The sequence below is a fragment of the Notamacropus eugenii genome, chromosome 1 (assembly GCF_028372415.1).
Source record: "Notamacropus eugenii isolate mMacEug1 chromosome 1, mMacEug1.pri_v2, whole genome shotgun sequence".
Lineage (NCBI taxonomy): Eukaryota > Metazoa > Chordata > Mammalia > Diprotodontia > Macropodidae > Notamacropus > Notamacropus eugenii.
The window spans coordinates 620948709-620964554 of record NC_092872.1 but is presented as its reverse complement, the minus strand read 5'-3'; the positions used below and the strand labels follow the sequence as shown (position 1 = coordinate 620964554).

Here is a 15846-nt window from a genome sequence, read left to right as displayed (position 1 = left end):
CTTTAGTTCAATTTCATTCAACTTACAAAAAAAAATTAGTCTCTTATACAGTGTGCCACACTGAATGGAAAGCAGGCCTCAAGGTCCAACCTGAGGCTTGACATGGCTATTGTACAACCCTGGGCAAGTTACTGAATTTCTTAGGGCCTCAGGCAACTCTCTAAAGACTAAATTAGAGACGAAGTCCCTGACTAGGTCCTGTCTACACTGATGAAACCACAGTCCCTCTAAAAAAAGAGAAAGAAAAGTAAGAAAAAAGAAATAAGTGAGGCCTTGTGCTCATTTGTGGAGACACCAAGATGAAGGACAATATAGTTCTTACCTACTAGAGGAGCAAACATTTGCTGATTGAACTAAACAAGTATTTGTTTACTTTAATTCAGCAACCATTTATTTAATAAAGGGGCTACATCATGCAAGATCTTGAACTGAGTATGAGGATTAAAAAATAATGTAAGGGATTCAAAAATGAAAATCAGCCTGGTTCTTGTTGACAAACTGGATGGCAGATAAGGTCATCCATAAAGAGCTATGACACAATGGTTGGTTTGAGAGTTACAAAGGAGAAAGTCAAATGAAGAGCTAAGAGACACCATATGTGAGAGGGGAGAAGGATCACTTTTGTCTTAGAGTAGAGAGAAAAGTCAGAGAAGGTGCTGAGAAAGTGGTAATATTTGATGAGGGCCTCAAGGAAAGGCTGGACTTCAGCAGGTAGAGATGGGAGAAGGGGAGATCATTTCACACATTTCATCCATCTATTAATCAACAAGTACTTATTAATTCACTACTATGTACCAAGACATTTCGGTGGAGTAGTCAATAGAACACTAGGTTGGGAACCAGGAAGACAACTTTCTGAGTTCAAGTCTGGTCTTAGACACTTATTAGCTATGTGACCCTGGGCAAGTCACTTAACCCTGTTTGCTTCAGTTTCCTCTATAATCTGTAAAATGAGTTGGAGAAGGAAATGACAAACCAGTCCAATATCTTTGCCAAGAAACCATTAAATGAGGTCACAAAGAGTCAGACATGACTGAAATGACCAAATAGCAACAACGCTATGTACCAGCCACTAAAGTACCAGCCACTAAAGTACAAAAAAACCCCTACTACCTAATTTTAAGGAACTAGCATTAGAAAGGGGGGAACAATAAGTATGTGTGTGTGTGTATCACATACAAATATATTAATATCTTAGCATACATACACATTTGCATATATTCTATGTAAGCACAATAGCAAGTATACACACATATGATTATTTCTCTCTTATATTTAATAAATAATCATTGAGTTAGGACTGAGTCTTTTCCCCTTTTCTACTTCCTCATCCAGAAATCAACCAGTGTGAAAAATCTTGGGCAAAGACCTACCCAGGCTAACATCTAATCAAAGACAGTAAAGAAATTTCGAGGGTGGGTGAATGGATGGATAACTCATTGTGTTTACTCATTCAGGTCTGGGAAAAATGTAGGTTCTCCCTTTTGTCAGATGGGTAATATGGAAATTGGTAAGTCTCTTTGACCAAGACTTGGGGGTACCAAATCAGGTACCCCAAGACCCTCATTATAATGAACCCACATTTCATTATAATATTCATTATAATGTTCAACCAGAGTTGATTGACACCCTCAGAAATACCTACTCTTCCAAGGGCATATAAACTGTGAGCCCACTGCCATAAGGGGTTTTTGGCATTTGAAAGTGCCATTAACCTCTTCCATTAATAAAATGCTAGTGTTATTAGTAAAATGTTAGATTACCAGAAACTGTCTCTCAAACTTTTTTAAGTGTCCCAAAAGTGCATAATACATACATATACATATATACATGACATATATAAAATGAAACAATATAAATACACACTATCAGTCGAGGATTAGGAAAAACTTCATACGAAAAAGATGAAAGGAGATTAGAAATTCATCCTGGAAGCCAATAGGGGTTGTTTTCTAATGAAAACATCAACTTCTCCCATGTTTTTGATCTCACCCAATTTTGATCTCCCACCAAATACTGTTGAATTCTTTTAATTATGTCCAACTCTTCATGACCCCATTTGGCGTTTTGTTGGCAAAGATAGTGGAATGGTTTGCCATTTCTTTCATTTTACAGATGAGAAAACTGAGGGAAACAGGATTAAGGGACTTTCCCAGGGGCACGTAGTTAGGAAGTGTCTGGGGCCAAATTTCTGCTCAAGGCAAGTCTGATTCCAGGCTCAGAGCTCTATTCACTGTACAACCCAGCTGCCACCTTGTATGCCCTAACAAAATCAGAAAATAGACATTTTTTAACAGGATTCACGATTGGTCAAATTTTATTTTCTATATTCTTTACTTCTACCTAATGTAAACTTTTTTTTTTAACCACACAATTTAGGTTCCCACCTCCTCCATGAAACCTTCCATAGTTGTCTCTTCCTTAATTTTGTCCTCAGATGTTCTTAAAGGGCTTCATCTGAATCTCTTCCTTGTTTAAATCACATTCTACCCTCTAACGTACTTATCTATGTCCATGTCACAGTCCTACTATACAATGTAAAGTACTGGAGAGTGGGAGCTGTGTCATTTTTCATCTTTTTAACCCCAGGGTGAATGCAGTACACTTCACACAGTTTGCACTCAATGAGTGTTCTTTGAATTGGATTGAAAATAATGGATGGACACTAATACAAACATTTTGATAATATTAAAAATCAGGAATATCTTTAATTTCAATCACAAAATTTCTCCTTGCTTTCTATTCCTGATCTTATCTATAGTTGAGATTCTTTTAAGATTTTATTTTTAAGAGTTGAGAGATTTTCTTACGATGAAGTTCCTCCCCTCCAGTTCCCACTCACATTAACCATCTTCTGGAGGTCATTGACCCTGGTGAAAAACATGACATTTCAATCTTTAATCGCTTCAAATTTATCCACTTCTTAGGATTGCTATAAATAGGCTCCAAGGAAGACTAAAAATAATTGTTTGATAAAGCAACTATTTCCCTCTCAGATCTCCCGAAAACAGCTGCTTAGGCTTTGGAGGAATCCAAAGACTTTTATCTCTTCTTGAATTTCTCCTTTTCCAGAATCATCTCATAATAGCTAGAGAAACAGCAGTTGGAAAAAAAATACCCTCTCTTGGTTGCTCAGTCTCCAATTTTGAGTTCCATTCTAGGAAAATGAATGCTGGTTCTACCAGTGCATCATTCATAGGCATGTGTAGAGGGTGCTAGGTGTGCTGGCATGCTATACATTATATCACCATGCCCAGGACATGGCTAAGATATGATCATGATGTGATTTAACCTCTCTAGGTCTCAGTTTCATTATCTGTAAAGGAGATGGTTGGATTTGATGACTTCAGAAGGCTTCTTCCATCTCTAAGGATATGATCCTATGAATTGAGTTCAAATTCCATCTTCTGCAGGAGGTCTTTCCCATCATTTACCCCAGCCTCTGAGATTACTTCTCATTTACACTTTATTCATTTTGTCCTGACATAGTTACTTGCACAGTGCTCATTGTAGTATTATGAATGAAGAAACTAAGGCACAGAGAGCTAGGAGGGATAAGAACCAGGACTTGTACATGACCATTTGCCTCTGCTATACTACTTAACATGCTTGTCCTCACTTCTATCATTTCTTTTTAAGAAAAGAAATCTTTTATCCCTTAGGCATAAAATTTCTTTTAAAAATGATGTCTGCACAGTACTAGGCACGTAGGTACTCAATGACTGCTTACTGACTTGAATAGCATGGGCATTCCTTCGATGTATGGGTTGGAGGAGCTGGCCACTGAATTCCCTTCCAACCCTTAAATTATTTAATTTTTCTTTTTTTTTCTTTTTTCTTTCTTTTTTTGTTCTGTGAATATACAACTTGGTGGAGAGCTAGTGTTTGAACCCAGGTCCTTTATGTCCAAATCCACACTGATCTTTCTATGACTAATGAGCTCATTGTCAGAGGAATGTATTTTCATTTGAAGCTGATAGAAAATCAACATCATGGAATGTCAAGCCAGAAAGAACCTTGGAGATCAATAAACTCAATCGTTTCAATTTAGAGAGGAGGTAACTGATTCCTAGGAAAGGAAAGTGACTTGTCTAAAGTCATACAGGGTAGTCAAGAGCAGAGCCAGGAATGGAAACTGGCTTCATTGACTCCATAATGTGTAAACACTTCTGGGAGAGAATAGCTAGTCTGGGGATGGTGGGGGTCACCACCCTGCAGTTTGGCACTTCCCAATTCCCTCACTCCTGCTTATATTGGACATATCACACTCTTTACTCAGGGATTCCCTCCTGCTTATTGGATGAAATAGCAACTCAGTCTGCCATTAAAACCCTTCACAGTATGGCCACCACCTACCCTTGCAGCCTTATATCATAGTATCCTCCTTCTTTTTGCCCTCTATGTGACTTTCTGATCCAGTTAAACTGGCTGGCCTGCTCACTGTTGTTCTGTACTGCACATTTCCTTTCATAGAGATAATTCTGAACCCTTTCACAGGTAGGTGCTTCCTTCCCCCATCCGGAATATACCTCCTTATTCTCCTAGTTTTCTTCCAAACACAGCTCAGGTACAATCATCTACATGAGGACTTTTTGGATCCTTCTCATTGTTACTCTCCTCTCTCTCTCTCTCTCTCTCTCTCTCTCTCTCTCTCTCTCTCTCTCTCTCTCTCTCTCTCTCTCTGTCTCTTTCTGTCTCTCTCTCTCTCTCTGTCTCTTTCTGTCTCTCTCTCTCTCTCTCACTCTTCTCTCTCACTCTCTTTGTGTCTCTTTCCTTCTTTCTCTCCCTCTTTCATTCTTTCTCACTCCTCCCTTTCTCCCCTCCTCTTTTCCTTCCTTTCTTCTTTCTCCTCCTTCCTTCTTTCCTTCCTTCTCTTCTCATCTTCCTCCTCCTCGTCCTTTTTTTTCTTCTTTTTCTTCTCCTCCTTCTTCCTTCTCCTTCCTCTTCTTCTTCTCCTCCTCTTCCTCCTCCTCCTCCTTCTTTTTCTTCTCCTCCTCCTCTTCCTCCTCCTTCTTTTCTTCCTCTTCCTCCTCATTGTCCTTCTTCTACTTCCTTTTCTTCTCTTCCTCCTCCTCCTGCTTCTTCCTTCTTCTCTTTCTGAATTATTTTGTGTTACTTTCTAGGTATTCTATACAGGATGCTCCAAAAGTCTTAGTGCACTTTTAAGCTCTCAAAGCTTAAAAGGAGATGTCCTTGAGTGCATGAGTGTTGGAACCACCTCATTAGTCACTGAGGTCCTGGAGGATAAGAGTTTTCTTATTTCCATCTTAATAGTCCTGGCACATGGCACAATGCCTTGCACATTTTTATTTGTGGGACCTGTGTTTTTATCCATATGGATTCTTCCTTGGCCTTGCTGATGAAGGTTGGGATTTCATCTGTGATTTATAAAACCATTGACTGGGGCACTTGCTCCTAGTCACATACCCAGTATATTCTGTGCAGGGCCCAGAAGCCTGGAAAGTTAGCTTTCTCTGTTATAATTCACTACCTCTTATTCTGCATATGCGAGGTACTTATTACATATTTGTACAGTCCAGTTGTATAGAATTAATAGAAAAAACTCTGTCTTGTTTTCTTTTTCAGCTGGAAGGATAACCCAGCAATTCCAGAGGGGCTGATATATGAAGGAGTCTCAGAAAAGCCGTTGAAATATTCTGGAGGGAGTGCAGCTCAGAGCACAACATTTCATGCATTTGATGAATTATTAGGTGTTTGCCACAGTAAGGAAAGCAGTAAGTTCAATGCTCTTTATTTAATTTTTTAAAAAATTTAAAATTTCAGCAGGTATTTTTGCCAAAGATTTCTTAACAGATTGGCCAATACTTTAAGAAACCACATTCCATGAATGTGGGAAGGTACATGCAGCCAGCACAGATCACAAACCCAGTGCTGAGCCTGGAACATAGTGGATGCTTAATATTTTTTTTTGACTGGCTGACTGACAAGCCATTACCACAGTAAATAATCCACCTGGGAGGATGAGTCAAATTACCATTTTTAGCTCACCAAGTGGGGCCCATCTCCAGATAGCCTTCTCACATTCTCCATCTCTGATCTCATTTCTGCTTTTCAGCTTTACTGACATAGTTTTTGAGAATCCAGGGTCACTTCTATGCCATGAGGAAACTTTGGGAAGAGGATAGAAGTAGTTTCTAGTTGACAAAGGTGTGGGCAAATAAAATGTTCCAAAATCCACATTCTCCTGAGTCAGCTGGGAAGGCAAGACCTTTCAGAAGATCTTTGCACCAAGCCAATTCTATTCTGATCTTGGCAGGCCTCTGGCTCCTGTTCCAAGGAAACCCCAAGGCAAAAGTCTGTTTTTAGCTATTCACTGCAACTCAGGTTGAAGTTCCTAAGTAGCTGTTTTCTCATTCTAAATCATGGTGGAACTGGTGTAGAGAATTGCTTTGCTACATGTGGAACCAATGGATCTGAAAACCTCCATCAAGTCCCTGTCCCACATCAATCTCTGCATCAGTCATTGGTGTGACATGAAAGCTCCAAAAACCAGTAATCTTGGATCACATTAAGAGTATCTGCAGTGATGGAGATGAAAGCTTTGCTTGCCTTCCCCTTGTCAGATCCTGTCTGGAATGTTGTGTTCAGATCTGGGAGCCACATTTTAAGAATAATGCTGGCAAACAGGAATGTACCCAGAGAAGAGCCCCCAGGGAACTGGAAAATCCTGCCCTCTCAGGGTCTGTTGAAAGAGGATGAGTACATTTAATGTGAAGGAGATTGAAGGCAGCGGATAAAGTGTTGGACTCGGAATCAGTAAGACCTGAGTACAAATTCTGCCTCAGAAACTTAATAGCTATATGATATTGGGAAAGTCACTTAATCTCTATTTTCCTCATCTGTAGGAAGAGGATAATAATAGCACGTATCTCATAGGGGTATTGGGGCAGCTAGGTGGTGCAGTGGACAGAACATCAGCCCTGGAGGCCAGAAGATCTGAGTTCAAATTCACCCTCTGATACTTTCTGGCTGTGTAATCCCAAGCAAGTCACTTAACCCCGTTTGCCTCAGTTTCCTTGTCTGTAAAATGAAGGAAATGGCAAACCACTCCAGTATCTTTGCCAAGAATACTCTCAAATGTAGTCATAAAGAGTTGGACATGACTGAGTGACAACACAGAGTTATTACGAGGGTCAAATGAGATAACATTTGTAAAGCACTATATGAACGCTGGTTATTAGTATTTGGGGGTACGTGATCCCTGCCATGTGGAAGAGGGTTTGACCTGTTGCAATAAGGAGCAAAGAGTGGAAGTTTCAGAAAGGCAGATTTCAACTGAGTGTAAGGAAAACTTTCTCACAATTCAAGCTGCCCAAAAGCAGAACAGGCTGCCTTGGGAAACAGTGGCTTTCCATTCAGTGAAATTCTGCAAGCAGAGGCTGAGTGAACTTGTTGAGGACATTGTTGAGAGCGTCTCTGTTCCAGGCTAGGCTAGACTAGATGGCCCCTAACTTCCTTTCCAAGACGGATATTCTGCAATTTCTCCACTGGTTTGAGAGAAAATGCTTATTCCCTTACCCCGACCTGGGACATTGCAAAGTAAAGGCCATTTTGGACCAAAAGATAATGATCCAGGCTTGAAGCCAGAACCACAGAGTTCAGCCCTAGCCCTGAACTCTGATCCCTCTCAGCCATGAGAAAAAGCCTTTAATTTAGTATTTAGCTTAGTTTAGTATTTCTCTGTAGGACTGGGTCTGACTCCTTGCAATGTCTTCCCCTAATCTATAGTATTCCTACCAATATATATGCATGTGATGTGTTCAGAAGATATCTGCAGGAAATACCTTTGAGTAGCACCACATTGTGTTGGATTTTAGTTTTTCTTTGGGTTAGTATAGAATTATAGAGTGGGAAGGGAATTCTGAAATCATCTCCTCCAACCCCTTTCTGAAGCATAAAACCCTACATGATGTCCCTAATAAATGGTCACCCAATCCCGACTTTTTAATTTTATTTAAATTTTTAGTTCCACTTTATTTTCCTCCCTCTGTCTCCTTCCCTACCCACTGGAAACACAAGAAGTCGGATACTCATTATACATGGGTATATATCATATAAGACATATTTCCACATATCTTTTTAAAAAATAAAGCAAGGAAAAATACTTTAATCTGTACTTTGAGTTCATCAGTTTTCTATCTGGAGGTGAATAGTAGTTTATAGCATGAATACTATGGAGTTGTGGTGGATCACTGTATTGATCAGGTTTATTAAGTCCTTCACAGATGATATTTTTTTATATGTTGTGGTTACTATGTACATTGTTCTCTGTACTGTGATCATTTCATTTTGCATTAGTTCATATAGTTCTTCTCCATTTTCTTGGAAGTTATCCCCTTCGTCATTTCTTACAGCACAATAGCAGTCTATCATATTCATAGGCCACAACTTTTTCAGCAATTCTCCAATGGATGGGCATCCTTTGAGTTTCCAATTCTTTGCCACCACAAAAAAAGCTGCAATCAATATTTTGGTACATGCAGATCCTTTCCCTTTTTCTTTGATCTCCTTGGGTTACAGACCTAGTAGCAGTATCGCTGGGTCAAAGGGCGTGCATAGTTTATAGCCCTTTAAGAACAGTTTCAGACTGTTCTTCAGAATGGTTATGCTAGTTCACAGTTCTATCAATGGTACATTAGTGTCACTGTTTTGTCACATGCATTCCAGCATCTGTCATTTTCCTTTTCTGTCATTTGAGCCAATCTGATAGGTGTAAGGCAGTGTCTATGGGTTGTTTTAATGTGCATTTCTCTAATTATTAGTGATATAGAATATTTTATCCATATGATTATTAGCATCTTTGACACGTTCCTCTGAAAACTGCCTGTTTATATCATTTGGTTATTTACCAGTTGAGGAATAACTCCTATTTTTTAAAATTTTGGATCAGTTCTCTATATACTTGAGAAATGACAGCTTTATTAGAGAAATTTGCTGTAAAAGTTTTCTCCCAGTTTCCTTTTTTGTTGTTGAGTCATTTTAGTCATGTCCATCTCTTTATGGTCCTATTTGGGTTCAAAGATACTGGAGGGATTTTCCATTTCCTTTTACAGATGAGGAACTGAGGCAAATAGGGTGAAGTGACTTGTCCAGGGTCACACAGCTAGTGAGTATCTGAAGCTAGATTTGAACTCAGGAAGAGGAATCTTCTTGACTTTAGGCCCAGCATTCTGTCTACTGTGCCACCTAGGTTCCCCTAGTAGTCACTTAATAAATGTTTATTGATTGACTGACTGACTGACACCAGATACTAGGGATACAAGTACAAAGAATGCAGCAATCCCTACTTACAAGAAGCGGGTGTTCCAAGGCTATAGAAGAGCCCCTAGACATTATCTTGTCTACCCCCTTCGATTTTACAGAAGCCAAAACCTAGGAAGGTAAAATCACACAGGATGACGTAGTCTACAAATAGCAGTTAGGATTTGAAATCAACTCCTCTTATTCCAAAGCCATTATTCATTACAATGCTCAAGATATAAACATCAGCTGTCAGATATGCAAGAAAGAAAGGGACCAATTATAACCCTAGCAAATGTTGCTTAAAAGGTCACTAACACTTCATCTAAAGAGAAGGAAGAGAAAGATAGGACGGTCAGAACACTTGAATGCAAATCTCAGCTCCATCTCTGACCAACTGAAAAAACTAGGGTACCACTCTGACCTCTGGATCAGGGGTGCTTAACTATTTTTTTTGTCATGGATCTCTTTGAGAGTCTATGATTAAGCCTATGGATCCTTTCTCAGAATGTTTTTAACATAGGATTACAAAAGAAATCAGTATTATTGAAAATATGAAAATGTAAAATATTTAAAAAATATTAAAATAAAAGCAAGTTCACAGATACCTGGTTAAGAAATGCTACTAGACTGGTATTTCTTAATATTTTACATCTTATTATTACCAGGAAGGATTTTTAAAATTGCTGATAATAACAAATGGCATCACTTTCCTCTCTAGGAAATGCTTCCCTCTAGTCTACTGTTTGGAGGTTCCATGACCACACTAACATCTACTAAAGTCCAAAGCTGAATATAAAGCATGGACGGTGAGGCCACATAGTAAGGGACCCAGCCTGGTGTCATGGATTGACAGCTGATTTCAGAGTCAGAAGACATGGGTTTGAATCTTGCCCTATTGTTTACTCCTTGTGAGACTTTGGGCCTAGCATGTACTTGCTGATTGATTCATTGTTTGAAGTCACTTAGTATCTTGGGTTGATTTCTCACATACAGAGTAAAGGTAGAGTGCGAGAATGGTGAATTGTTCAATTGGTCTGGAGTATAGAGTTTGGGAAGGGCCTTAGTGAAAAGATAAGGCACAGCAGTATCAGGTCAGAGAGAGAACTGAATGCTAAGCTAGGGAGTTAGAACTTTGTAAGCAATAGGGAGCTATGAAAGATGTGGAGCAGAGGAGAGACATGATCACATCTCTTCATTCAGATTTCAACTTGGTACTTTTCTCAGATGGTCAGAGCATCTGAGCAGCTCCTCTGTCTTTCCAAATTCTATGTTAGGTGAATTGTTGAGGATCAGGCCTGAGATGCCATTGTGAGTCCATCTCCACTTCATGCATCAAAGAACTCCAGCAGAGTAGATCAGAGGAGTATGAATCAGATGAACAATTGCATTTATATATGTGTATGTATAGCTAAGGATTACAAACTACTTTCTTTATAACTACCCTATTTTATGGATGAAAAGGCTAACAATGAGAAGTTAAGTGACTTTTCCAGTGTCACAGCACTAGCAGATGATAGAGCCAAGTCGGGAAGTCAGTTTCTGTAACTCCAAGTCCAATGCTCTTTCTACCATGCCATAGGAGAGGCATTGTGAGACAATGAAAAGAACCATGGATTTGGAATCAGAAGACCTGGATTCATATCCCAGTCCTGTCACTTATTAAGAGTCTGTAGGCCTCATTTTCCTCACTTGTCAAATGAGAATCTTAGACTTGATGACTTCTTGGGTCATTTTCAGCTCTAAATCTATAATCAATCAATCTGTAAACATTTATTAGGCACTTATTGAATACCCAGCACTGTTCTAGGCACTGGGTATACAAAGACAAGCATTAAATACTTCCTACCCTCAAGGAATTTGTATTCTACTGGGGGAGATGATAGTATATAAATAATATATAAAAGGTATGGGGAGGTAGAGCTGTGATGTCTCGAAGGAGGTAAGTCTTTCTTCTCTTTTGACTTTGGTCATGTGATGTTGTCCCTCTGGTCTCTTTCAGCCACCTTCTTGCACAGAATGAGGGAATACATGCCTCCTTCCCACAGGGCCTTCCTAGAGGAAGTCCACTCTGCCCCTTCCCTGAGGGAGTACATCTTGTCATCTGGGAGCTGCCTGTTGCGTGAGGCTTATAATCAGTGTGTGAAGGCCCTGGCAGAGCTGAGGAACCATCACATCAGCATTGTGGCTAAGTACATCCTCACAGGGGCAGCCAAGGCCAAAGATGGCAGCATGGCCAACCTCCCGGGGCCACCTCATGCACTGGCAGAGGTAGGGACTGGAGGAACAGCTGTCTTCAAGTTTCTGAAAAGTGTCAGGGACACAACCCTGGGAGTAATCATTGACCAAAGTGATTGAATTTGCCCCAACTTCTGGTAGTCCAAAGGGAAGGGGGTTGAAGGACCTTTCTTTCCCTTTTTCACTTCTTGTTCAGCCCCTAAACTTGCCTCATGCCCCTCTCCTCAAGTGGTTTGTCAGGAATTCTGTGGGATCCTGTGTTCTGGTCTCCGTGGAACATCCTGTTTTTTGTGAAGAGCTGTTTCTCATCAGAGAGCAGGATTAGCCTTGCCCTTTGCCCAAGACACTGCCCTGTCTGGGCAGAGCTTAATTAATAGCATATGACTTTGAACACATCCCCATTTATAAGCTTATAATGGACAATGTCTACTTTGTGCTGCCTGCAAGGCAAATCTGCCCTCAGTCTAGAACTTCAAAACCAAATAGAATACTGTAGGATTGTCATGTTGATTATTTCTTTACAAGAAAAACCCAACATTCATTCAACAAACATTCAATGTCATTACAGTAGTCATTTTAAAATCCTAAAATATAAGCTCCAAGCTGGTTCCTTTTTGTCTTGATTTTCCCATTATCTATCACAGGGCTTTTCCCAAAGTAGCTGCTTAATAAAAGATTGCTGAATTTTGAAATATTTAAATTTTGTCTGTTTCTCAGTGGCTAGCATAGTGTTCCCACAATAGGAACATAATAAAAAATTTTGAATAAATGAATGAATAGATGGATGCTATGCACAATGCATTATGTTAGCCACTGGAGGGGCTGTAAAGAGAGCTTATGGAATAATGGAGAAACACAGAGAACAACTAACATATATACCTATATGTACATGCATAAAAGTATATATACATACACATATGGGTGTATATACATATACACATATACATACACGCATATAATGTTTGCAGGTTTGGAAAGCCATTTATGTATATCCCATTTGGGCTTCACAACAGATATGGAAAGGTAGGTATCACATATAATATTATTCCCATTTTGTAGATGAAAAAACTAAAGAAGAGATATCTTGCTCGCAGTTAATGTTAGTGTCACAGGTTGTGAGTAACATTTGAGCCCAAGACATTCCTAACTCCAAATTCATGTTATACCATGCTGACATATACACAAATCGCCATGATAAAATCAATGTCAATTTGGATTCCCACCAAGAGGGAGACATGCACTTTGACTACTATTATTTATGCTATAACTATCTGCCAGGCCTAGAGGCCTGTGGGCTACCCGAGTCTTCTTGCCTCACCTCCCGAGGTCTTCAGTTGGCCAAACCGGATGCTCGTATGAGAGAAAGGACGTTCCAGAGTCAAACAAGGGTTGAGCTTTATTTCAGGGTCTCGGTTACAAGTGCAGGGGATTCTTCCTTAGGAGGGATAGAAGAATCTCCCAAGGAGGCAAAGATCTTACAATAAGAGATTGGAAGTAGAAGTACAAGCGGGGAGAGAGGGGAAGGGGAGAGAAGGAGAAGAAGAAAAGCGGAGCCTTGTGTCCTCTTTGGCTCCTCATGTGCTAAGAGAGCTTTCAGGCTTCCCTGATCCTACTTAACGCTCCAGTCGCATAGTTTGCATCTAAATACCATGCTGTTAGATAACAATAGTGTGCCCAGATCCGGGACAATCTCGAGGGCGGGGAGATCTCTCTCCCATCACGTTTCTCACGGGAAGAGGCGGAAATACACGAGATAGCTCGGTTCACCTCGATTCCCAGCCATTTCCTGGGGGGGTCTCGTGAGAGCTCTAAGATTTAGAAGTTCCCACCTTTACCCGCCCGAGACTGTCCACACGGAATTGAGCTTCCAACCCCAACAACTATCCCTTGAGGGGGTGCAGGAAACACTTGTCTTCCAACAGCTAGAAACAACAGTTTAGTACCTAGGTTGCAAGAATAATTAGGGAAAATAGACAGCTACCAGATAGTAGAGTGATGTGAGTTCCTAACTTGCTCTACCTGTATTGCGACCTCTTTTGGTGGCCACCCCAATAAAAGTCTTGTGCCAGTTTCCTGGTGGTTTTTGCCACCTCATCAAAGGATGGTAGATTGGCTTTCCCCCTGAATTACATTCTTACTCCTTTTTTACTGGGAGTACATTTAGTATTCCTGACCTAAGCATGCTTGGTGGTGTTTTCCATGCAAATTAAAGATTCTAGTTACAGCTCTGTTGGTGATTCAGCAATCATTACCATCATGTTACAGTTGGGGAAGCTGAGGCAGAATGAATTGCCTGACATCATGACACTACGGCACAGCTAGAATTGGATCTGATCTTTTCACTCTAAACTTCTTTTCACTGTGGAGCCAAGATGGTGGAGTAGGACAGACCTACTCTAGCTCTCTCCCCATAGCCCATAAAATACCTGTAAAAAAAGATTCTAAACAAATTCTAGAGAAACAGAAGCCACAAAAGACAGAGTGAAACAGATTTCCAGTCCAAAACCACCTGGAAGTCCAAGAGGAAAGGTCTATTGCACCAGGCTTGGAGTGGAGCATAGCCCAGCCTGGGCCACGCACCATGGACAGGACTGGAGCAGACTTCAGGGTGAAGAATCACGATGGTTCCCAGATTTCGCAACCCACAAACTTCAAAGGTCAGTAAGAAAGCTCTTTCACCTGGGTAAGAGGGGAGCACGATCTGACCCCAGGGCCGTGGCAGCCACTGTGGTAGCAGTGGCCACTTTTGGAGCCCTCAGCCCAAAGACCCTGGCGGAATAGAGTGGCTAATCTGAATCTCAGCCCTACGTGGAGGTCCTGGGGTGAGGAGGAGCACTGGCATTGGTGTGGTGGAGCTGGTAGTGGCTGTGAAGAGGGAATCCTACTCACAGTTCCAGGGCAGAAAAGAGGGCTTGTGGTTGCTCACAGATAGAGTGCAGGCCAGGAGAGGTGTAAACTCCTCTCCCTTTATTGTGCCATGTTGGAGGAACTGAGAACTTCCAGGTCCCTAGAGATATCTCAGAGAACAGCTGCACAAAACCTCTGAAGCCTGGGGTAGTATACCCTTCACTTGACAAAGGACTCAAAAGTCAACTGGCTGGAGAAATGTCCAAAAAAGGGGAAAAAATAAGAGTATAGAAGGTTACTTTCATAGTGAAAAGGTATTTTCTTCTATCTTTTTGGATGAGGAAGAACAAAGCATACCATCAGAGGAAGACATCAAAGTCAAGGCTTCTACATCTAAAACCTCCAAAAAAATATGCAATGATCTCAGGCCATGGAAGAGCTTGAAAAGGATTTTGAAAATCAAGTAAGAGAGGTGGAGGAAAAATTGGGAAGAAAAATGAGAGTGATGCAAGAAAATCATGAAAAACAAGTCAAGAACCTGCTAAAGGAGACCCAAAGATATACTGAAGAAAATAACACCTTTAAAAATAGACTAACCCAAATGGCAAAAGAGGTCCAAAAAACCAACAAGGAGAAGAATGCTTTAAAAAGTAGAGTTGATCAAATGGAAAAGGAGGTTCTAAAGTTCACTGAAGAAAATAGTTCTTTAAAAATTAGAATGTAGTGGATGGAAGCTAATGACTTTATGAGAAACCAAGAAATTATAAAACAAAACCAAAAGAATGAAAAAATAGAAGACAATGTGAAATATCTCATTGCAAAAACAACTGATCTGGAAAATAGGGCCAAGAGATATAGTTTAAAAATTATTGGTCTACCTGAAAACCATGATTAAACAAAAGAGTCTAGATATCATCTTCCAAGAAATTATCAAGGAAAACTGTCCTGATATTCTAGAATCAGAATGTAAAATAGAAATGGAAAAAATTCACTGATCACTTCCTGAAAGAGATCCCAAAAAGAAGACTCAAGATTCTGGTGCTCCCAGATCAAGGAGAAAATATTACAAGCAGCCAGAAAGAAACAATTCAAGTATTGTGGAAATACAATCAGGATAACACAGGATTTAGCAGCTTCTACACTAAGGGATTGAAGGGCTTGGAATATGCTATTCCAGAGGTCAAAGGAGATAAGATTAAAACCAAGAATCACTTACCCAGCAAAACTGAGTATAATATTTCAGGAAAAAAGTTGAATTTCAATGAAATAGAGCACTGCCAAGCATTCTTGTTGAAAAGACCAGAGCTGAGTAGAAAATCTGACTTTCAAATACAAGAATCAGGAGAAACATGAAAAGGTAAACAGGAAAGAGAAGCCTTAAGGAACTCATTAAAATTGAATTGTTTACATTCCTACATGGAAAGAAGTTATTTGTAAATCATGAGACCTTTTTCAGTATTAGGGTAGGTAGAGGGAATATATATGTAGGCATTAATGTGT

The 15846-nt window shown here is 40.1% G+C and overlaps 1 protein-coding gene across 6 annotated transcripts in view; it reads left to right on the top strand.

Annotated features, from left to right (window-relative positions):
• The window catches only part of IDO2 (indoleamine 2,3-dioxygenase 2), a 137402-nt gene that overhangs the window by 77510 nt on the left and 44046 nt on the right, over positions 1-15846 (top strand). For 4 of the 6 annotated variants that reach the window (XM_072635112.1, XM_072635110.1, XM_072635107.1 and 1 more), the window contains 2 exons: positions 5587-5735; positions 11264-12199. In XM_072635112.1, coding sequence (XP_072491213.1) covers positions 5587-5735; positions 11264-11619 — 505 coding nt within the window. In that variant the 3' untranslated portion in view covers positions 11620-12199. Of the gene's footprint in view, positions 1-5586; positions 5736-11263; positions 12200-15846 lie in introns of those variants that run through there. The other 2 variants (XM_072635108.1, XM_072635109.1) reach the window with 1 other exon arrangement.